At 46.5% G+C, this 24,185-nt stretch overlaps 1 protein-coding gene across 3 annotated transcripts in view; it reads right to left on the reverse strand.

Moving 5' to 3' along the window:
• The window catches only part of LOC146805609 (inosine-uridine preferring nucleoside hydrolase-like), a 139,333-nt gene that overhangs the window by 41,898 nt on the left and 73,250 nt on the right, over positions 1 to 24,185 (reverse strand). For all 3 annotated transcript variants that reach the window (XM_085622891.1, XM_085622892.1, XM_085622893.1), the window contains 2 exons: positions 19,355 to 19,534; positions 13,118 to 13,229 (listed from right to left, as the gene is read on the reverse strand). In XM_085622891.1, coding sequence (XP_085479017.1) covers positions 13,118 to 13,229; positions 19,355 to 19,534 — 292 coding nt within the window. The remainder of the gene's footprint in view (positions 1 to 13,117; positions 13,230 to 19,354; positions 19,535 to 24,185) is intronic.

Below are 24,185 nucleotides of genomic sequence, written 5' to 3' on the forward strand. Positions count from 1 at the left end.
GCAAGATCTACAGATGGATCCCGACAGACACAAGGAAAACAGTCACCCAGGCCCTAGTCAGCAGCAGAATCGACTACGGAAACGCCCTCTACGCCGGAGCCCCGACCAAGCTCATCAACAGACTGCAAAGAATCCAGAATGCCTCTGCACGCCTGATCCTCGACGTCCCGCGCCGCGACCACTTCACCCCCCACCTGAGGAACCTGCACTGGCTCCCTGTCGACAAAAGAATCTCCTTCAAGCTTCTGATCCACGCACACAAGGCACTCCACAAGACCGGCCCAGCCTATCTCAACAGTCTACTCTCCTTCTACGTACCCAACAGGAAACTCCGCTCCGCAGACCTCTCCCTGGCTACCGTCCCACGCATCCGTAGAACCACAGCCGGAGGCAGATCCTTCTCCCACCGCGCCGCCAAGACCTGGAACACCCTCCCCCTCATCCTACGACAAACCAAAGACCTTCTAACCTTCAGGAGACAACTCAAGACCTGGCTATTCGACCAGTAGCAACAGCACACCCCCTCTCCCCACCCTCAGCGCCTTGAAACCCTTGCGGGTATGTAGTGCGCTTTACAAATTATTTGATTGATTGATTGATTGATTGAAGGTGCAAGCATCAGAGCCCAACACCAGATGGCGATCTACTATGCTAGTGTGTGATCTGCAGCTGATATGCCTTGAACACATAGTTCCCTTAACAATATCAAACAGGGCTGCACGCTGGCTGATCCTACTCATGTGCCTTTAGGGCTTAACTCTTCATGCAAAAATTGTGGCTATTATATCCCTCATACTAAGACACTGCTAAATGCTCAAACCTCCTACCAGGATAGAAGCCCCCCCAAGACTATTGTAAAAGTTCTCTGTGCACTTATTAATGCCCGAACACTCGTGAAACATGCCCATGAATTCGCGGAATTCATAGTGAGCCACCTGTTTCACATCATATTTGTCACAGAAACATGGGCAAATAACTCTTCTAGCCCTGATCTTTTAAATGCAACACCTCAAGGGTACTCTATAGCCAGACTAGGTAGACCCGTAAAAAGAGGAGAGCGGCTAAGGGACATTATAAAAACTGCTTTAAGAGCAAATTGATCCTATGCCCAACCTGGAGTGCGAAGTAGTCTTGTATTGATTAGAACTCACTAATAACTACTCCTTCAGAGGATTACTTATTTATCACCCTCCAGGCCTAAGAAGTAGTTTCCTCCAATCCATAAGGACTGGAGGAAGAGATACCTAGTATGGGGCAATTGGTAAGCCTCCAGGGTAATCCGTGTCAGTACTTGAGTAATCCTTCGTTAAGTGAAGAGACGGCCTGTGTCCGGCTACCTCAGTCAATATACGCCATTATCTGGACTGAGGACTTAAGGGCACTGGCCCTAGACCATAGGCCTCAACTGTGGACTATATATCCTTCTACAGGAACCCCTTGTAACTTTATTCATTGCTGGTACCCACATACAGATTCGTGAATCTGGCTACCATATATTGCCCTGTAGAAGCCCTTGTGAAGGGTGAAACGCATTGGCTGTTCTCCATATGTACAAAAAGGACTTTTGAAAAATAAAAGACTTGCAATCAACATCTGACGACTATACTTTATGTTGTGTACACGATAATCTGTTGATTTTGTGTGTTGCCTCATCACCTTTTTCTGATCATAACATTCACTGATGGGTTTGCTACCGAAAATACATCTATTGGGTCTGACTTCCGCCTTACAGACTGCTAAATTTACCCACAGGAAGAGGGCATAAAATAAGTAACCTTATGTTCTTACTTAATCTTTATTTCGGTCTCTAGGACCATAAAAGAATACAACATAAAAACATTTTAAAAGCAGAATAATACAAGAACATTTGCAGACAATTGACCAGAATATAAAACAATCATACAATTGATAATCACTTGATACACTGGCTACGACTGTGCCACATTGCAGTTAAAAATGTAGAAACTGCAAATACAATTGGGGCCGAGAGATCACTTTTTAAAATCCTATAAGCCGGAAGGTAGCCCCTGAAGCCCAGGTTTTTAAGAATTGGAACAAGCCAATACTTTCTTGCTCTTCTATATGCTGGGCAGAAAAATATTACATGCAGGTCACACTCCCTCGGGTGTGCACAAGCTGGGCATTGCGGTGAGGTCTCAGGAGTTGTCCAGGAAGCAGTGTGTGCTTTAAGAGGGAGGGTGCTGTATCGCCATTGCATGAAGAGCTTCCTAGTGAGCGGTGGGCCAATGATGTCAAATACGAGCTCTTGGAGGTATGAGTCTTTTGACCCCAAAAATGTAACCGTTAGGGGCCTCTCCTGTATGTTATTAATTTGAACACGTAGATGATGTTCATGGTAAACTTTAGAGAGAGACTTCCTCGAGATTCTGGGGCAAGTATTTTCCGGGTCAGACCATAGATTCTGTCTACCTAGTGCCTCGCATGTTTGTTTGATATGTCTGAGCCAAGGAAGCCGTGCAGGATTACAGAGTCTCATGATTTCCTGAAGCTCAGATCTATAGTTAAACAGTTCTGGTGTAGACCATAATTTCCTCCAGTACAATAAGGGTTTTATGCCCAATTCTTCCGTGATTGGTCTAAGGCCCAGATCAAGTCTCAGGGGTAAAAGAGGGGTGCTAGAGGGGAGACCTGTTAATTGTCTGATGAAATTATTCTCAGTCACCTGCATAGACTGAGTAGCAGTGTGCCCCCAAAGATCGGCCCCGTAGGTTATGGCCCCTTTTGCCTGTGTACTATAAATTTGTAATCGGGGGGAAATCGGCTGATAGGTCATGCCTCGGGACATCCTTGTCAGTCCTCCTATCATTTGAGTTAATTTCAGATTTGCCCTGGTACAGTGCGAATCCCAGGTCAAAGACTGATTTAGTGTTATCCCGAGGTACTCAAAGGTGTAGACCCTCTCTAGCCTGGATGACCCAAGTGTAGGATTCGCGCGTGTTCTCGATGGGGGGTTGAAGATCATATACTTTGTTTTAGACGCATTGATCTCCAACCCCCGAGTCACACAGAAGAGTGCGAAACCATCAAGAATCCGTTGGATGCCCATGGGAGACTTTGAGAGCAACAGGGTATCATCCGCAAACAGAATGGCGGGTACCCTTGAGCCTCCAAGCCTCGGAGCGTCGGTATCTTCCAATGCATTCAGATGGCTGATCACCCCGTTGACAAAGAGGCAGAAAAGAGTCGGTGCCAGCACACAACCCTGTCTGACCCCCCTGGCAACGGGGAAGCGATCCGTGAGGGCACCCCCTCTCCCACACCTCACCCTTGCGAAATTCCCCCGATGAAGTCTTATTAAAACGGCAAGTATATCATTTGGGACACCAAGATCACCCAAAACGGCCCACAATTTTTCCCTCGGGACTAAGTCAAAGGCGGCGCGTAGATCAACAAAGACCGTGTATAGAGTGCCACCCTCTATTAAAACGGTCTTCGAGTGAATCAAGTTTAAGCGAAAAATCTGGTCAATGGTCGAAACTTTTCTTCTAAAACCCGCCTGGTATGTGCTCAAAATATTAGATTCCTCAATCCAATCTTGTAGATGGTTGAGAATGATTCTACCAAATAATTTTTGGGAGACATCAATGAGACTAATTGGTCTATAGTTGGCTGGGAGCAGAGGAGAGCCCTTTTTAAAAATTGGGACAATCTCTGCGCCCAGCCAAGTATCTGGTATTTCCATACCCTCCAGGATGGAATTAAATAGAAGCATAAAATAAGGTGCCCATACTTCAGGTTCTTGCTTGAAAAGGTCTCCCGGTAGCCCATCCAGACCTGGTGCCTTTCCTGACGCAAGACCCATAATAGCTGCTCTAACTTCTTTTAGGGAAAAGGAGAGACCCGGCAAAATACTGGCTTCTGTCTGGGCAGGGTCAGCTCCAGTCCCCTCAGGAAGCTTATATAGGGACTGGAAGTGATCCCGCCACGACATGGCTGAGATGTTAGGTTCCACCGCGGAGACCAGTTCCTCTGAACCTGTGTTTGCACAGCGCCAGAATCTCCGGGAGTCCCCGTGTGCCAAGAATTTCGTTAGTTTCTCCCATTTATCGTGTTCCCATTCAAGTTTTGCATTCTTGATTAATGATTTGTAAGCTGATCTTCTCTCCCTAATTTCTGCCCGGTCCTGGCCTGTCTTGATTATAGACAGAAGATCACTCTTAGCCTTCCTACAGGCAGGATTGTACCAAGAGGGACCGGAGATAGGACCAGTGACCCTTTTGGATTTGCTAGTAAGGATTTGCGCTGTGGAGGTAGTAAGGTCTGCATGTAGCTGCCGCAGCTTATTAAATGATCCCGGCATGCTTAATTGCAAGTTTAATACTTGAGCCTTCTCAAGGATCGGAATAAGTAGGGCATATAAGTTGGATAACATCCCTTGTTTAGCTATTAAGTTCTCCCATTTTATTCTGCGTCTGTTATTTGAAAGGAGTAACCCGGAATTGGGTGACTCCCCGTTCTCCTCTCTAGGTTCCAGACCAGAATAATGTAGCTCAAGCTCTAAGGCATTGTGATCACTGTCTTCTCTTTCTAATACCCGAAAGTCACTTATTTGTGGCCAAAGGGCCAGAGCGACCAGAATATAGTCAAGTCTTGATGTTTTTCCCTCTCTATGGTATGTACATTTTGGGGGAATGTCTGATGGCAACCTTCCATTACAGGCCCTAAGCCCGTGTTTAAGAGTGAGAGATGTAATTTGCACCGCCAGAGGAGACCAAACTCTTGGGGCTGGTAACTGGGACAGTGGTATGGACCAAGCGAGGTCTTCCTCCTGAGCCAAGCCGTCCAATGAGCCCATGAGAGGTTCGAAATGACAATTCAGATCTCCACTTACTATATAGGGGGTGCCCTCAGGGAATGTACTTAGGGCGAGATCGAGTTCAGCAATAGTAAGAGATTCTTGCGAATTACTAACTGGCCTTGAGTAGACATTAATAACCAAGAGACTGTGCGAGCCTGGCCACTCCAATAAGACAGCCAAGATATCCTCCGAATTTACTGTCAAAGAAGCAGCCCTACAGCCCAAGTGTGAGGCTATCCAGATTACAAGCCCGCCAGAGGGACGGCCTTTGCCACTCCATCTGGCATTCTTAGAAAAGACAGCAAAACCAGTGCGGGTATGGTCCTCCCTCATCCACGTTTCTTGGAAGAGGCATATGTCCTTGTTTTCTATAAAACTATTCCAATCCTGGCAATTTAGTTTATTGGGAAAGCCCGCAACATTCCAAGAAAGGATGCTTAAGAGGGGGGCTTGAGGTCTAATAGACTTGGGGAGTAAGGGCGCAGTGCCCATCGAGTCGATCTTCCGGTCAGCAGTCACTACATCATGTACTGAACTTTCTAAGGCTACGATGGTAGATGTGATGGAAGCCACCACACAGGATTCCATGTTAGTTTGTATCTGCTTAAAACCATCACCCTGTGTGGAGGTGTCTAGCTGTGAGTCATTTAGTAGTGGCCTTAACTGTCCCAAAACATCACCCAACCCTTTCTCACTCAGTCAGTCCAGGTAGCTGAACCTATTATATGTGGGGAAGTAATTATCCGAAGTGATTCTAAGGGTAGGGTGCTCTTTATTTACATTTGATCTCCACCTGCGGTCCCTTCTAGATACTAATTCCCATCCCTCTCCTTCCTCGTCACACCCTACCTGGGGGTAAAAAAAGGACAGGGGGAGGGTGTGGATGGGTGACTCGTGCATTTTCCTGGGCCAGCTGCAGATATACTTTACAGTTGCGGGGTCCCTAAAGTTGATCACAACGCAGTCACCCTGGATGGTCTTCCTAGTGGTACCTACCCAGGGGACTCTTCTCACCATAAGGACCTCACTGTGTATGCCCTCAGGAAGGGGTCTATTGTTTGACAGCCAGTGGATGATCTTATTTTTAAGTGCACCTGCAGGTTCTCTAACAGAAGGGTTCAGTTGAGGAATACCAGCAAGAATCACCACATAAGGATTAGCCTGTGGTGGAAGATTAATTGTTATATCCTGCGGGGCCTTTGGTAATGCCTCGGCTGGGGGAATAGCCGGTGCTTCTTGGGTTTTTAGGTTTGCACGCGTTGACTTTTGTGGTGGGAGATTCTTTGTTGGGAGTGTCAGAAATGCACGTGTTGGAGTGGGCCGAGATGAAGTTAAGCCATTCCTAGAGGGGGGCGGAGATTTGTTCTCGCTCTCCTCACTGATCTTGGTGCTGGATGGCTGCTTCCCCACTACCATGTTGGAAAGGCCCTTGCGAATTTCCAATATGTGTGTTTCTATCCTGGAGATACGATCCTCCAAAGGGCATAAAATTTCCTTTAGGAGGATACGGATATCCAGTAGGGTGGGGGGCTCGTTTACTGGTATTAGATTGTGACGGGAAGATGGCTCAGACATGTTAGAGATAGGCGGTAGCCTATTATTCCCATTATGGTTCAGTGACTTAGATTTGGAGGTGTGAGAACTGGGGTAGTTTTTTGAGTTGCGTTTAGGAACAGACGCCTTATGCCCTCCATTGGAGCCAGCCTTCGTTTTTCTTTTAGGGATGGCTCCTTCCCTCACCCTCCGTGGAGACTCAGAGTTAGAAATGGGTTTCTCACTAGTTACATTATCAGTCGGGAGGGTGGTACTCGGGGGGAGTGAGGGGGGCCTAGCACAAGGGAGGGGCAAAATGCTTAACTCTGTAATGGCAGTCATATCGCAATCAATGATAGTTGCGATAGGGCTGCACAAATCTGCCGAGGCAGGAGTGCCAGTTAACCCCCCAGATTTAGGTACATCAGTTTGTTTAGGCGTGGTGGCGAGTGCAAATGGGCCTAATGAGGATCTTCTGACCCAATCAATCTCTTGGGATATTCGCCTTTCGAGGATGGATATTTCATCAATTAGCAGTGAGCCAGCTTTGGTGAAGTAAGTGTCTAAAGTACCTTTGACCGGTCCTGCGGCTCGCGTAGATATGCTCCTAGTTTCTATGGCCGACATTGTCAATGTTTCTTATGGTACTGTGAGCCAAAAGTGCTGTGGAGACCAGGGCTCAGCTCTGCCTCGTCTGTCCTCGAACGGCCTCAAACGGCCCGCTCTTTGCCCGGTCTTCGCCCCGGGCTTCGTTCTGCGCGCGTTCCGCTAGCGCGAATGGAGTGGGCGGTATATGTTTGGGAGAAGACTACAGGGGGAGTGGCTGGGAAGAGGACCCAGCTGCGGCGATGTTGCTCCGGCCTCTGTGGAAGCTGGTCCTCGCAGTCCCGCCCTCCTCTGGAAGCAGTAGGTGTGGAAGTCGTGAAGGCAGCAAACAAACAGTCAGGGCACACGAGGTACTGCTGAAGTGGGAGTTTTAAACTCCGAGCGGCTCCCGCGCAGCGGGGGCCGCGACTCGCTGCGTCACTGCGTCAATCAGGGGGAGAGGCTGGGAAGAGGACCCAGCTGCGGCGATGTTGCTCCGGCCGCTGTGGAAGCTGGTCCTCGCAGTCCCGCCCTCCTCTGGAAGCAGTAGGTGTGGAAGTCGTGAAGGCAGCAAACAAACAGTCAATAAGTAACCACATTTAGCCAGTGCTTAGTTTGTAAAAGAATAAATGTAGGGTCCAAAGTTTTGATTAGATGACCGAGGCCGGGGCTATCAAATGCCACTTATGTCTAATACCAAAGATGTGTAGTCTTTTTTTTTTTTTTTTGTTTTTAAAAGTTTTTATTGAACAATAATTCGATTACAAGCACGGGCCTACAACCACCAGGGCCGGCCGCTAAGTACAGAATGAAATATACATTTATCAAAGCTGCAGTCGGTTCCCGGGGGTCGGCCCCGTAGTGAGTCCGGATAGTTCTAGAGGCACAGGAGACTTAGATCAAACAAACACAGAAAACTAAAAAAAAAAAAAAAAACAAAAAGGCGAGGCATAAAGACAAACGGCGCAGGTCAGGCTTCCTCCGGGGAACTCCAGGTCAGACCATTAAGCAGCACACGAAAGGAAGGAGTACCGGGAGGCTGGGGACGGGGGGGGGGCCAAGGGAACTGAACGTCCATATGTAGTCATTCCAAAAGGTGCCCGGAACCGTCAAGGGTCAGGGGGACATGGCGATATCGGTATCCACCAGGGGGGGCGTACAGATACCCCCGCGATAAGCATTCCATTGCCCCCAGATTCTGCCCCATGCCCCCGGCTTACCACGGGCAACATACACAGTCTTCTCCCTGAACATACACCAGTCCATATTCTCCTTCCATACTGACACGGTGGGCGGCCGCTGGGCACCCCAAAGCTGCGCTATATCTCTCTTGGCAATCATGTTCCCCAGGGCCGCCCACCGAGTCTGAGCCGCGCTATAATCATTGGGCTCCCACACATTCAGGACACAGCGACGCACCTCCGGCAGCAGCACAACCCCAGTGACCTGTCCCATAACCGTATGTACCCGGCGCCAGTAGTCCGCCACCTCGCGACACTCCCACAGGATATGGAGAAAGGTGGCACTGTGCCCACAACCCCGCTTACAGAGCCCATCGTCGGAATATCCCATCGAGACCAAGCGAGGACCCGTCACATACACCCGGTGAAGAATCTTAAGCTGTACCAACCGGAGACGGGCTGGAATGGCGACCTCTTTGGGGGACGACAGTGCAGACTGCCAGTCCTCGTCGTCCAATTCCACCCCATCCCCCGTCCAAGCCTCCCAAAGGCGCACCAAGAGGTCAGCCCGATGATTAATCAGTTTCTTATAAATTAAAGAAATAGTGCTGTCCGGGACATGTCCGTCAAGTATGCGGTCCTCGAGGGGCGAGGAAACCGGGATCGTGGTCCACTCTCCAAAGACCGAGAGCAGGGCGTGTCGAACCTGGGCATAGCGGAAGAATTCCCTGTCCGTAAGCTCATATTCGGTCTGAAGAGCCGCGAAAGTCTTAACCGCGCCCTTATGCCACAGGTCTCCCACTTTGCTGATACCAATCGTGTCCCACTGGTCAAACCCCTTCGTAGTCCAGAGGCTCCCCAGGCGATCGGAGGCAAACAAAGGAGTAGCACATGTCAGTCGCTCACCCCAGCCCGTGGCCGCAGCGGCGGCCCTCCAGGTCCGCACAGCAATCTTAGTAGGACCCGTAAGTGTCCGGCCAGCCGAGCGGGAGTACAGCGCCCTGTTATAGTCCCCGCCGGGAAGCAGGAACTTGTCCATCTCATACGCCGGGTTCAGGCCAGGCGCATACGTGGCATGGTTGATGGCCGAAAGCTGCGCGGCCCAATAATACCTGCGAATGTCGGGAAGCGCGATGCCCCCGTCATACCAGGGGAGAGTAAGCTTAGCAAGAGCAATACGCGCCCGCCCGTCCCACACCAGTCTCCTCTGCAGGCTCTCTACCTCCCGAAAGTAGGCCACTGGGATGACGTCGAAGGAATTCTGGAGTGCATAGAGGAACCTGGGAAGGGACATCATTTTGAACAGCGCGGCCCGACCCAGCGGGGACAGGGGCAGCCTGCACCACCGGGCCGTATCCTCTCGCAATCGCCGAAGCGGACGCAGGAGATTCAGCTCATAGCGAGCCACCGGGTCCAGCGAAACGTATATCCCCAGGTACTTAAAGCCGCTCAGTGATACCTGGATCGGAAGCCGAGGCGGTAGGAGTGGAGGACCACCGGAGATCGGATAGACGCAGGATTTAGACCAATTGATCGTGAGACCCGAATTATTCCCAAAGGAAGTCAGAACGTCAAAGAGGACGTTGAGCGACTGCCGCGGTGAGGTGAGATATAGGAGAATATTGTCCGCATACAGCGAAACCCGATCTTCAAAGCCCGGGGCCCACCGGATCCCTCGAAGCGAGGGCTCCCAGCGGAGCCAAGCCGCGAGTGGCTCCAGGGCGAGAGCGAAGAGCAAAGGGGACAACGGGCATCCCTGCCTCGTGCCCCTGCCGAGGGCAAAGGGCCGAGAGACCCGCCCGTTCACCACCACCTGAGCCATGGGTCCCGTGTACAGAAGCTTCACCCAGCCAATAAATCCTTCCCCAAAGCCAAATTTAGCCAAGACAGCCCAGAGGAATGGCCACTCGATGGTGTCAAAAGCCATCGTGGCATCCAAAGAAACCAGCACGGCCGGTTCGGAGAGGAGCTCCGCCCTGGCAAGGGCGCCATGAAGACGCCGCAGGTTAAGAGCGGTGTTACGATGCGGGATGAATCCGCATTGGTCCGGATGAATCAGATCGCACACGACGCTCAACAGACGATTGGCAAGGACTTTCGCCAGGATCTTAGGCTCCGCATTTAGCAGTGAAATAGGCCGGTAAGAAGTACAGCGATCTCGCGGCTTGTCCTCCTTGGGGATAACGACTATCGTGGCCAAACGCTGATCGGCCGGGAGGGAACCCGCCGCCAGAGACTCACGGAACATGCGACTGAGGAAGGGCGCAAGCTTGTCAGGGCGCAATTTATATAGCTCAATGGGCAGACCGTTGGGACCCATAGCCTTGCCCGAGCGAAGGGAGCGGATCGCGGTCGCTATTTCATCCACCGACAAGGGGGCGTCCAGCCGCTCACGGTCCTCAACGGACAGGCAGGGCAAGGCGATATCCCTCAGTAGAAGGCGAGAGTCGTCCTCATCCCTGTCAGTCACTGGGGAGTACACAGCCCGGAGGTGGTCGGCAAAACATTCCACAATCTCGTCAGGCTCCGTCACACACACACCATCCGCAGCACGCAACTCCGGGACCACACGATTCACTCTCTCCTTCCTGTCCAGCCACGCGATCAACTTTCCCGCCTTGTCCCCGGCATCGTACAGTCGACCCTGCTGCTCCCTATACATAGTTTTGGCCGCGTCAGTGACCAGGGACCTATATTCAAACTGTTTCAGGCTGAGGGCATGGAGCCCGTCCGGAGTAACATTCGCCTCCAAGGCCGACTCCAGCCCCAAGATGTCAGTCTCCAGCCTCACCACTGCCTCACTCTTGACCCTCTTAGCCACCACTATCTGGGAAAGGGCGTGTCCGCGGATCACGGTTTTAAAGGCTTCCCACAGGGACATTGCAGAAGACACCGACCCCTCGTTATCCAGGAAGTATTGGTCCATAGCCTTAACCAGGCTGTCACGGGTCGTAGGGTCTCGCAGGTACCATGGGTTAATGGGAGCGATCCGCCCTGCAGACCGCGGCCCGGTGTCAAAAACAAGCCACAGCGGAGAATGGTCGGAGATACCCCGCGCCAGGTGCCTGACCTCTCGAATCCGACCAGTCTGCGCCGCGGGCATAAGGAAGTAGTCTAACCTAGAGAGACTCCCATGCGCCCCCGAGTGAAAGGTGAATTGACATTGGGTCGGATGCATTAATCTCCAACTATCCACCAGGCCGAAGGTCTCCAGCATCCCACCCAGCCATGCCTGGGCAGCGGGGAGGGTCCTTGGTGGGTGACGATCCAGTTCACCCGAAACCACAGAATTAAAGTCCCCGCCCATGAGCAGGAGGCTGTCCGGGAGGTCAAGCAGCATTCGACCCAAGTCAGTGAAGGTGGAGTTCTGGAGGCCCGGGGGGACGTAAACTGAAACCAGGGCAAGGGGCTGCCCCTCCCACCTCCCAATCAAACACACATAGCGCCCTCTGTCATCCGAGACTATCTTAGTGATCTCCACCGGAAGTGAGGTTCGCAGCAGAATGCCCACCCCCCTGGAACCAGTTGTGAAACCAGAATGGGCCACGAGGCGGTATCCCCCCCTGTTCATTGCATGACAAACATTGCCAACCAGATGCGTCTCCTGGAGAAACACCACATCAGGAGTCAAACGACGCAAATATTGCAGTACTACACCCCGCTTGATACGGTCCCCCAACCCATTGACGTTCCATGACATAAGCCTCAACCCGTCCCCCCCCATCCCCCCCAATAGATCAAGGGTCCCCCAGCCTGCAGCACAGTTCCCAAATGTGGACAAAAATCAGTACCTCGCCCTGTAAACAAAAAACACACAGCAAAACAAACCCTCCTCCCCCCCAACCCCACCCCAGGACCAACTCCCCCCACCCTGCACCCCTGCGGGCCAAAAAACCCCCCCAACTTGCAGTGTGCCTGTCGCCCCACTAACCCCATTCTACGAAAAGAACCCAGAGGAGGTAAGGGACCCGTCCCCGCCCGCCCCCCTCACTGGTCCTGGTAAAACACAATATGCAAATGAAATAAGACCCGACTGTACAGTGCAAAAAGGCAAAATCAAGGACCAAAAGTCATTCTAAAGGGGACCCATCACCTGCGGTGCCCGCAGAGGGTCCGGGACGGCCACCTCCGTCCGGCAGAGAGTCCAGCCAGTCACTTGCAGCCACAGGAGAGTCAAAAAAGGCTGTCCGATCCCCATGTTACTTCTCCATTTTGTGTTTTTCTCTCTTTTGTTCTGGGTCAAAATCTGATGAGGAAAAATAATTGCTAGTCCTCAAAAATGAATGCTGGAGGCCCCACCTGCAATCACTGTCTCAAATTCAGCATGCAGAATTGCCTGCTAAACTGATTTAATTCAACGTCAATGCAAAAAAAAAAAAAATAACACGCTAACCTTTCTGCTCAATTTTTAGGATTCGCCTGAACAGTGCTTGCACTGTGCTTGAGAAATCTATTGTTTTAATATAATCTTAAAAGGGACATTACATCCAGTCTCCTCTCTTTACAGGCTTCTCATTGGTTTCAGTGCATGGTCCTTACTTTTCCTCAATTTAATATTGGTTGTAGCATACTTTCCTGCATTGACTAATGCTTGTTCCTCGTCTGCTTCTCTTATCAGGTCTCCGTAGCCAAAATACAGTTTACATCCGCTTTGCAGGAACTATTTGTCCATAAAGATTTGCCTCTTTATGCTTTTTACTCTTGCAGCATATTTATATATCAATTATCAGAGAGATTAGGCGATTTGCATAGAATCACAGGATGTTGCGCTACCGAGACTTGAACCGGGATCCCCAGCTATCAAGTCAGCAGCTCACCACATCCTCTCCACTCCTGTGTTATTTGTCAGGGAGCTCTTTCCTTCTCCCAAATGATGATTGATAAAAAAAACAGCACTGTATTCATCTCATAGGTAAATTCGATGCATTACCAATAAATGTTCTCACTGCAATATTGTGCCGCTTTGACTGACAGAAGTGATAGATGCCCAGCTCGTTACCTTCCAAATTTCCTCCCATGATGTACAAATTCTTTAACTTCTTGGGTAGGTCCGGATCCAATTTCACTGCCAAAGCCAGGTTAGTTAGTGGTGCTGTCGCTACCAATGAAATCTTAGGAAAAATAGATGCAACACAGTTAGTGTACATGCATGCATACAAGTCAAATAAAATTAGGGTCCAGTTTTACAGCCAAATCCAGGCTAGTTAGTGTCTCAGTAGCTACTCAAGAAAATATAGGTAACAGTGCATAACCGTAAACGTAAAATTAAGCCCTTAGCACATCCGTGGTATGTCAGCCATTTTAAGACACCCAACATATCAAAAAATATTATGTTGGTACTATTTAACTCTTGTATTGGACACCATTTTGGGTGTTAGCATAGTGTGAAATCTACAGCTGACAACTTCAAAGCTCTAGCTGTAAGACAAGAGTTAAGGTGCACATGCATGTAAAAACACACAACTGTGACATGCAAAAATAATAAACACAGAGGGAGCAGAGGAAGCATAAACTGCATTCCAGTGTATGTTAAATTATCCATATGGACCTGGTGTTGATCAGGTCATAGGTCAAAGCAAGAAGCAAGCACAGCTGATTGAGTACCTATGTTGGACACCAGAGCATGCTGGGAGAGACTGATAGGGTTTTGTGCCTTATATCCTTGTGTACCAGTCGAGGTATTTTGAGTCTGACCTTCTGCCGTATACTCAATGAGTGTGATGATTTTAGTGTAAGGTATATATATGATCTCCATGTACTAAACTCAAAAGGATTCTGGGTGGCTTGTAATTTATGTTACCGATTCGCCTAGGAATTCATCACACCGATCACTGTTGCATCCATCGTTGTCATCAAAGTCAGACATTGCAGTGGAGAGCACAACCATAATTCCTTGAGTTAGACAAAGGTATGGACACATGTTCTTATGTGTGCGGGACAAGACAGAACCAAATTGCACAGACAAATTATTGGGATTTTCTGAATTGGTGGAAATCTAAGCAATATGCTTGTTTCACAAATGTGAGAATTTTTTTAATCTCTTAAACGGTCTAGTGTCGCAATGATTTTTGTGAGTGCACTCCTGAATTGTAACATGCATGTCTTAGTCGCAACCAGTTTTATTTAAAAATTGGTTGGTTGTCAAACTGCTATCAGACATACTAAGGCTGAACTACAATCTCATTTTCAATACTGTGACAATTGCGTGCTTTGTAGTTCAATTATTTCCACTTATAAATCCAAAAATTTGAAGGTCAACGATTTGAACAGTAAATATGATAGAAAATAAACATATAGGACATTCAGACCCTCATTAGGTTTGCTGTGTTAAAACTACAAGGGTAATTCTGCACCTGGAATTACTGACCCCACCGGGTAAGGTCATTCCAGGAAGCAGAATGACCACACTCATACAGAATTATAATGGAAATCTGTGTGTGAATCACATTTCAGTGGCAATTCCTCAGTTTCTCTCCCTTTTCCTCAGACCTTTTACTAGGTTTTTCCTGGGGTAGTGTCTTTGATGGAAATGCCTGATGGTACGGTTTTCCTGCTGCAATTGTATTTTTGATTCAGATGAAAACTATGACTTTTTCCCAGAATCAGAACTACAACTGAAACCTTAACGAAAGCTGTAGGGTTTTACTAATAATAATGTTGATCAAATCAATCTTAGAGATGTGTTGGTACATTTAGAACCTTGGATTAGGGTATTATCAATTTAGTTTTAGTTTTCAAGAAAAATGATTTATGGCCTGATTTAGAGTTTGGCAGACACGGGATTCGATTACAAACTCAACAGAGTACCCTGCTCACCAAACTCTTGGTCCCTGCTCCTCATTTAGAGGTGGGCCAACCAAAAGCTTTCCTTCGATGGAGCCCCAATAGGCTCTTTCACTGGAAAACTTCCTCCAACAGCCCAATGGAGCAGGGCTGAATGTAGGAAGGGCATTACACTGCCCACCATTTTTTTCTTCAAAATTTCTTTATTCACAATTTGCAAATGTTATGGCATATATACAAATGCAGAAAACGAAACCATCAGGGTATTTGCCTGACACAGAACAAAGAATAATCAAACAAAACTGCAGCATAGTAATGTCTCATCCCCTACAAATGTGAACTACTTCTCAGTAGCAAACAATAAGCAGACCTGAATGGCCCGGGATGACTTCTCTGAACCTCACCCAATTTGGAGGGTGGGGGCCGCGAGTATACTTTTTGATATTACAGTGCCAAATCAAGCTTGACAGGTCAGCTTGGTTGACATATAATACTTCGAGGTGCACTTAAAAGGAGGCAGAGAACAGAGAGTAAAATATATTCTAAAATTCTATCTACCAGATTGGCGTTGGTAATTACCCCAATGGTCTCATTACGCCAGCATGGCTTTATCCCAGGCAGGGATACGTCCGATCACGTTCGGCGGGTCATTGCACTTCTGGATTGGGCTCAAGTGACTGGCTCAAGTGACTGGCTCTCCCCTCGGAGCAATCCTGTTGGACGCCGAGAAGGCGTTCGACAGGGTTGCCTGGGGGTTTTTGTGGGCGGTTCTCCGCTGGAAGGGCTTTAGTTCCCAGCCAATTCGGGCTATTCAATCATTGTATTTCTCTCCAGTGGCAATGCTGCATATCTCTGGCCTGGTGTCAGCATCTTTTAATATCAGCAGGGGCACTAGGCAGGGTTGTCCCTGCTCGCCCCTGCTCTTTGCTCTTTACATTGACACTTTTCTTAGCAAGATTGATGGTACTGTTGATATCTTGCCGGTCAGGGTTAATGATATCGAGGGTAAGTCGCTGGCATACGCGGACGACATTGTAGTCCTTACCAGCGATGTCGCCTCAGCCTTCTCCGCTATAAAGACTTTAGCAGAACAGTTTGGTCGGCTATCAGGTTATAGGCTCAATGTCTCAAAAACACAGGTTATTCAAACATCTGCAATGGGTCCCTCCCAAGCTCCTGTGGTCTCAGAAGCAATCTATCTAGGGGTTAAAATCACTGCTTCAGTTGGTAATATCCCAGATCTTAATATCCTCCCGGTCATTGAATCAGTTAATTCTAAGCTGGGCAGACTGGATAATTTAGATCTCTCTTTATATGGCCGATGCAACGTCCTTAAAATCCTGGTCCTCCCAAAGTTATTATATCTATTTAGAACCATCCCGTTGGAATTTTCACAACATAGTTTGGTTAGGGCCGAAAGGACTTGCTATAGATTTCTTTGGAGATACCGTCGCCCTTGTAGAGCCGCTAAATGGATGTGTCTTTCTAGAGATCTTGGGGGTTGGTCAGTCCCGAATTTTTTAGTATACTATTGGTCCGCCATGCTCCAACACTTTGGGCTGCCATTGTTGGGTGAAAGTGCCAAGGTCCCGAATTTTAACAGACCCACTATCTACGAATTGGGGTTGGGCGATGCTGCTAAGGGGGTCTTGACACAGATCCTTGAGCCAAGCTACTTTAAGAAGATAAAGTTCAAGGTTATCTGGGCCATGTTTTCAGTTTGGCGCAAAATTCGTTGTAAATGCCTAATCTCAAATATTAATTTATATACTGCCTTTTCAGCTGTCCGACTCCTGACGGCTATTTTTCAAGATCAGGTCACTTTTAGGTGGCAGCTATTGGGGTTGGGAGTCATTGGTGACCTAGGCACAAATGGACAAATGGCTTCCTTCTCCTTCTTAAAGGATAAGTTTCACCTCAACTCCTACAACTTTTTTAAATATCTGCAGATTAGAAGCTTTATAGATAAAATGCAGCACCAAACCACCAATCTGTTTGCCAAAGTGACTTTGTTTGAACTAATCCAAAGAAAGGCTAGAATCGGGACACTTTATCAACATTTGTTAACTGGTTTTCCTGACGATCTTGCATTACAGAATACCAAATGGGAGACCAAATTGGGAATGACCGATGTGGACATATGTATGGCATTGGAGTTAGCAAATTATGTCTTAGTCTCTGGGAGTTTACGTACTCAAAGTTATATGGCACTATTCGATCTATACTATACACCGGCAAAAATTGCAAAATGGGGGTGCCCCAAGGGTAATTGCTGTGCTGGAGCTAGATGCGGGGCTCAAGCTGCTAACGACTTACACATGTTCTATTCTTGCCCAAAGCTTGGGGCATTTCTATCTGATGTTGAGTCTTTTATAAACTCTAGGCTTAATATTTCATTCAATATCTCCCCACAGATGGTGATAATGTGGTGCGAGGGAACTACCCCGCCCGAAAGGACGAGGCATGTTTCTACCTTTTTGTTTATAACAATGTCCCTAATTCGGCTATGTATTACATCACAATGGCTTAGTCCCGAAGCCCCTACGTTTTCTAATTGGAGATCTTGGATTCTTGCTTTGTATAATCTGGAGTCTTCAGTTTATCTAAAACGGGGTAGAAGGAGACGTGAGTTGGGCTGTAAGATCTGGGCTCCATTCGAGGAGTGGCTTCGGCAATGACAAGAAAAAAATCCTTCTTCCCTTAGTTATCTTAAGTTTAATTTATCTGTTATCTCTCTCCCCTGTTCAAGTCGAGCCTTATAAACTAATCCGTAAATGCTTAGTCCATTGTCTGTTTTTGCTTTGTTTTTTGTTTTTTCTCTTCACTATATACGGTTTAGAACGTATTGACTCTAGTGGCTCAACAACTTTAACCCGATGTAATATTTTGTTTTAAGCATGCTTGCTATGACTATTTTTTCTTTTATATGTATTAAAAACTAAAAAAAAAAAAAAAAAAAAATAATAAAAGGCAGAGAACAGGATAGCAAGACTATTCTTGTGTATCCACTATTTGGTTGCTGATGAACCCAGCTTTGCCCTACCAGACTTCGGTCTCTGGGTTTTACAACACTGGGCCACACTTAAAAGAAGGAAAACAGGGTGCCAAAACAATGCTTTTGTATCCATTGCCTGGTTGCTGGAACACCCTACGTTTGTTTCACCAGACTTCTGCCTTTGGCTTTATTGTTGGTACAGTGGCAGACTCAAACTAAACTGGATTTTAGTTTTAGATGTGGGAGGTCACTAAGATTACCATAGTACACTGCCCACACACACCCTGAGCCTTCAGAGTTCGAGTTCCGTGTAGCGGAAGGATTTCACCATTTTGAAAATGCTCAAAGTTGGTAGGGTTGATCCCGAGAACCTCTACACCATTGGCTAGGGTGGGCCCAAGAGTCATTTCGTCCCACTAGTATGAGCTAGAAATAAATGTGGAACCTCCAGGCACCCACTTTAGAATACTCCTGGAAAACAGGAAGATCAGAAGAGAAGTGAACCTGCTGCCAGCAACCTGAGAAGAGCACTGAAGGACTGGACCAGCTCTCTCTTGTACCCAGGGCAAATAAATGGACTCCAAGGGTCATAAGGCTAACCTCCTGTTCTAGCTCCAGAGATACAACAAGCTACAAGAGGCCTTTCCTGCAATTGCTCAGGTGACCAGTGGCACCTGTACATGGACTGGACCATGCTATTGGTCTCTACCTCACACCCTGTGAGTCTCTAAGAGCCTCCCCTAATTCTTGAGGGGCTTTAGAAGTGTACTCCTGTGGTTGTTTGTGACTTAAAGGACTAAAGTCAGAAGGCAATCCTTTGACCAGAACAAACCTTGTTGTTTGACCCGTGCTCTATCGTGGTCAGCATCAAATTGTGCCTTAGTCCCCGTCTACTGTTACCATTGCCTATCATTGGCACTTTATACTTCTTTGCGCTATTCCTACTTAAAACTTTAGAAATTCAAAGCCGTGGTTCACCTTATTAGATTTTTGTCATTTTGGTGTCTTTTATTTATTACAATTCTCTCTATTTTTCTAATTTGGTGCGACATGTTTATTGTATTGCTTTTCGAATTTATTACTGTTTTGGTACTGCACAGATTCATGTAGCAACATTTGAACTATGTAGCAAACCAGGTCCTGCTGTATATATAACTTGTTTAAATATTGTTCTCTCAATCTCAATGTAATCCCAAACACAATAACACAGTTACAATATAACGCTCCCTTATACAATTGGTCCAGGTGAGCTATATAATAAAATAATTACAACTGCAATAATAATAATAATAAAACCATGCTTTTCTATGACTTTGAGTTACTCCTCAAGTGTATTTGGTGCAGGCTAATGGCCATGGAATTTTACATTGATGATCTCTTTGCTTGATTGACTGTCCTGGTTTAAATAAGTCAATTCTACCACACCATCATTAGTGAAATATTTATTTTTGTCCTTACCTCTCCAACATGTTCATTAATAATCCTGATAATAGCATTTACAGCATGCTCTTTCTGTGCATGTTCCAGTCTAATGTTGGCAGTTTCGCCGGCATCTCCCAAACCATCACTTCCAAAGTGTTCAAACGCAGGGTTAACCTCCCCAAGAAGGGAGCTAGAGGCACCAGGGAATACTGGAATCTGTAGGGAGAAATTCAGGGTGCATCTTAGATGGGCAATTAATGGTCCCCTTCCCCAGTATCTGCTATAAATAGGAACTATAAGTGAAAGTATAAAAGATGTATGCCATGATTTCCTTCAGTGCAAAGGCAAATACATTAAAACATAAAACGTTTTGTAAAAGATAAACACTTATTTACCTTTAGACCAGATTACAAACCTTAAACTGCCCCAGTTTGGTATAGCTCCACCGGATTTTGTGCATTTTTAAAAAATGCATTTTTATAGACAATTCAGGGTGTAAAGGCATTCAACTGTCGGATATCCTTTGTGCTGATACAACAGACATCAGTTATACCATTTGGCAATCAGGGGTAATAAGACATGCATGGGAGGGCCTATAGCCAAATGTCAGGCAACAGTGTTCAACAGGAACCTGATTATGTGCATATTCTTTTTCTATTCTAATGTGGTGTAACTTGACCACCCTACTCAAAATGCCTAGAGAACAAGTCAGTAATACATTTGCATTTAGTTAGCCTTCTGCAAACAGATGAAAAAGCAATTAAGATTCCAATGAGTATTAGACATATAGGGAAAAATGTAATCTGTCCAGCAGTTTGTGTAGTAAACATTTTTTTTCATGCAAGGAACAAGAATGGTTGTTTCAGGCTCCTTTCTTTACGAAAAGGAGAAACCACACTTGAGAAGCCTTCAAATAATATCTGCTAGGTTAACCTTGTCCAACAGTATGCCGTTCCTGTGTATTCGTCTACGGATGATAGGGGTCATGTCTCTGATTTTCACAGGGCCACCTTTACTTTGGTCCCTAAAGAGGCATACTAATCAATAACCGAAATCAGAGCTCACCATCCAATACAAAAGAGAGAAAGCCTATTTGTTTCCGTAGAGTCATAAATTGCATACAGTCGGTGGTAATCTCTGAAATGATATACTGATTTATACACATTTTTAAGATCAACATGACATGTTATATGACAAAGAGACCAGGTTAAGCTCAAGGGAACGTTAATGCAAAGATACCAAGAGAAACTGTCCTTCATGAATACATATACTGTGAGACTCGCTGGGAAATATCAACTCTAATTTTATAGAAGGCAAAATTGAGATTTGCTATAATTGATTAACAATAATAAATTGATATATTGGAGAATGATCATTGGTAGAAGGGCATTGCTATTAGACTATATTATTATAACGTAACTGGTACTCATGTAAAGCGCTCTGATACCTTCGGGTCTAGTTCGACCTATATAAAACTCCACACAAAAAAACAGGCATTTGCAATGCAATCGCACTCGCATTAATGAAAGTTTGAGCTATTGCCGTTGCAAATGTTAATGCTTGTTAGATTTTTGTTTTTGTCAAATAATGGCATAGCAGTAGCATAAGTAATACAAGAAAAACAAATGAAAAGTTATGCTGAGCTGCAATTTTTTTTTTTATAATTGCATTAAGGATGCAGTACTTCATGTGGCTAATTGAGGTCCCTGTAGAACTCCATAGGGACAACTTGTCACAGCCTGTGGTATGTCACCCTTTTCTTGCTTTGTGTATTTTTTTTTATTACTGATGTTACTGCTGGGATATTTTTTGATCTAAAAAAATCTAGCAAACATTATTATTTGCAACAGCAATAGCTCAACTTTCAGTAATGAAAGACCTTTTGCATTGCAAATGCTTGTTCTGATAGGTGGACATGTCTTTTGTCGCAGGCCAGCTACTAAGAAATAAGGCACTTTGGTATGGTGGCCAAACTGAAATCTTAGAATACAGGACCATTTCCCCTTCAGAACTGCTTGGATGCAACAGATGGATGTTTGGCCCCCAATAAATCTATAACTCCTGACTGTAAAAGGCACTGGGCTGGATACATTTAAACTAATGTAAAACGAGTTTAAGCTATTGGCATTGTAAATGACAATGCCTTTTATTTACATTTTAAAAACCAAACCATAAAAGTCATTGTCATTTACAATGCCAATAGCTAAAACTCACGTAAATGCAAGATCTATTGCATTGCATGATTACTTTCTACTTGGACAGTGTTACTCATACCTACCAATAGCCCTGTCCATTTGGGTCTATGGGTTGCTCCTGTAGTGTATAAATATCACTCATTTATAGCATTTGTACTAAGGTATAAACGGAAATTAGCCAATATAAATGTATTACGCCATAACTTCCTAATGATTTTACAATATCTAAATACATATGCATAATGTGATGTGAGAAAAAAATCAACAAGATAAAAGGAATCATGAAAGAATTTAAGAAACAGTAAGCAATGTACATACACAATATGATGGGGCCACCTTATTACAATAAGCGATAGGTGCATTTGTGCTGGAAAACACATTCAGGGCGACGGACAACAGAATATGTGATGGCCTGAATGGATTTTCCACGTTAAAGCAAAGCGATCTGGTTTCTTCAGTAAACAATTAAAGGCAATTTTAGAAATAAAACACCATTTGCTGCAAGAAGAGCAATTATGCTCTCCTAATGCTGACTGGGGCCAAATCAGAAAATGCAGCTACAGCACAAACGGTTTGGATAATAAGGACATTATGGGGAGCCGACATTACATGACTGAGATTTTTATATCTCTTCTTAGAACACAGTGTCATATATGACTTCCAATCGGCGACAGACGCATCTGCTAAATGCGTTGTAGAGTCGACAAAACGAGAATACCTAAGAACATACGAATTTCGAGTAGGCATCATCATAAATGTATACGTCACACTGCCTTAGATTAGGCTAATATTACATTCTGTGCAGCATAACACTTCATTCCACAAGATCAGGGTGGGTATGAAACAGTGGCATCAGATGAAGACGGTATTAAAAAGCGATAGACAGCAGCAATAGAACCCGAAAGACATGAACTTTATCCAGTCAGTGTGTTGACTGTCTGTATCTCTAGCACAGAGACGGAACTTTTATTCATTTTTAATATCTCTAATATTTCACCCTAGCAGGCTTGTGTTTGTAGAGTTACAAAGAACGAGTGACATTTCCCAATTCAGCAGATTCATTAACCTGACAAAGTTGAAAGGCTGAGTTGATTAAACCTCCGTCCCACAAATTTTCACATACATGCACTAAGCCACTGAATTGTGAAACATACAAAGCTAAAAAAAAAAAAGTGAAGATAAATGAAACAAGCATCGACAATGCGAGCAGTTCTGGCTTCTAGATGTAAGTGCATCTTCAATCATTGGGGAGTTTAGGCACTCAATAACTCGCCATACGTGCACTTTGTCACTTTTCTTGCCCTCATGCCTCCATTCGTCCACTGACTCAGTCTTGCATTTACCCACTCCCCATGCACAATAACACACACATACAAGCTCAACGAGACCTAAAAAGCGGCATTGAAACCGATCGCGTGACGTGGTTGTGACGTAAGCAAAATTTGGAACTCGGCATGTACTTTCAGTGGCTTCATGAGTGAACATCTATGGACCATCCTGGATGAGGGACAAACTGCGGCCCTCATATTGCTCGATCTTAGCGCCGCGTTTGACACGGTCTCCCATCAGATCCTCCTGCGTCAGCTAGAGGAGGCGGGGGTGGAGGGCCTGGCCTTTTAGTGGTTTTGTTCCTTCCTTTCTGACAGATCATTCCAGGTTTCGCCCCCCCCTTCCTCTCAGAGGCTCATGTCATCAAGCAGGGGGTTCCCCAGGGCTTGGCTTTAAGCCCCGTGTTGTTCAATATCTATGTTCAACCCCTGGTGGCGAGGGATCATGGCTTGACCATGGTCTCGTACACCGATGATACGCAGCTGGTGGTGGCCCTCTCGGATGACCATACCCGGGGCGCCTTGCAATTTCGGGGCGGCCTAGCGGCAGTTGCGCACTGGATGACCGCAAACTGCCTTCAACTTAATGCCAACAAATCAGAAGTGCTGTTGGTGGGGAGGGACAAGGGGCTCTGGAGTAAGCATTGGTGGCTGGAGTCTCTGGGCACTGCCCCTACCCCTAAGTCGGCAGTAAAAAATCTAGGGATGGTTCGATTCTACCCGTAGGTCTCAGGAGCATACCAAGAAGACCGCTGGTACTTGCTTTGGACTCCTTCGGGGCTTGAGGCCCATGCTGGGCTTCTTTGATCCACCAACCCGACAGTTGATAGTCCAGGTGACTATCCTGTCTAGACTAGATTATGCTAACTCACTTATGTTAGGCATCAACAAGGCTGAAGTCACTCGCCTTCTGCGAGTACAGAACGCTGCTGCCTGAGTCCTATTGAGGCTCCCCAGAACCAGCTCTGCGTCGGGTACCTTACGGCGCGTACATTGGCTACCCATGCCTCAAAGGATCCAATTCAAAGCTTTATGCCTGACCTTTAAAACCTTAAAGCTGTCCTCCCCTGAGATTCTGTCTAATCTGCTAGTCCCCTATGTACCTACACGCCAGTTACGTTCTGCTGAGAAATTCCTAGCAACAGTCACCCGAGTGAAGCGCCTCAGAGCGGAGGGCCGGTTGTTCCGGTTTCTTGCCGCTAAACTATGGAACTCCATCCCTGTCCAGATACGGCGGCTAGATTGCCTGCTGTCATTCCGTAAAGTTATTAAAACCTACCTTTTCCCTACGGTCTAGCCCCAGCTTTCTATTGACACTGCTGCAAGCGCCGGGACGCCTCTTCA

The sequence above is a fragment of the Triturus cristatus genome, chromosome 8 (assembly GCF_964204655.1).
Source record: "Triturus cristatus chromosome 8, aTriCri1.1, whole genome shotgun sequence".
NCBI lineage: Eukaryota > Metazoa > Chordata > Amphibia > Caudata > Salamandridae > Triturus > Triturus cristatus.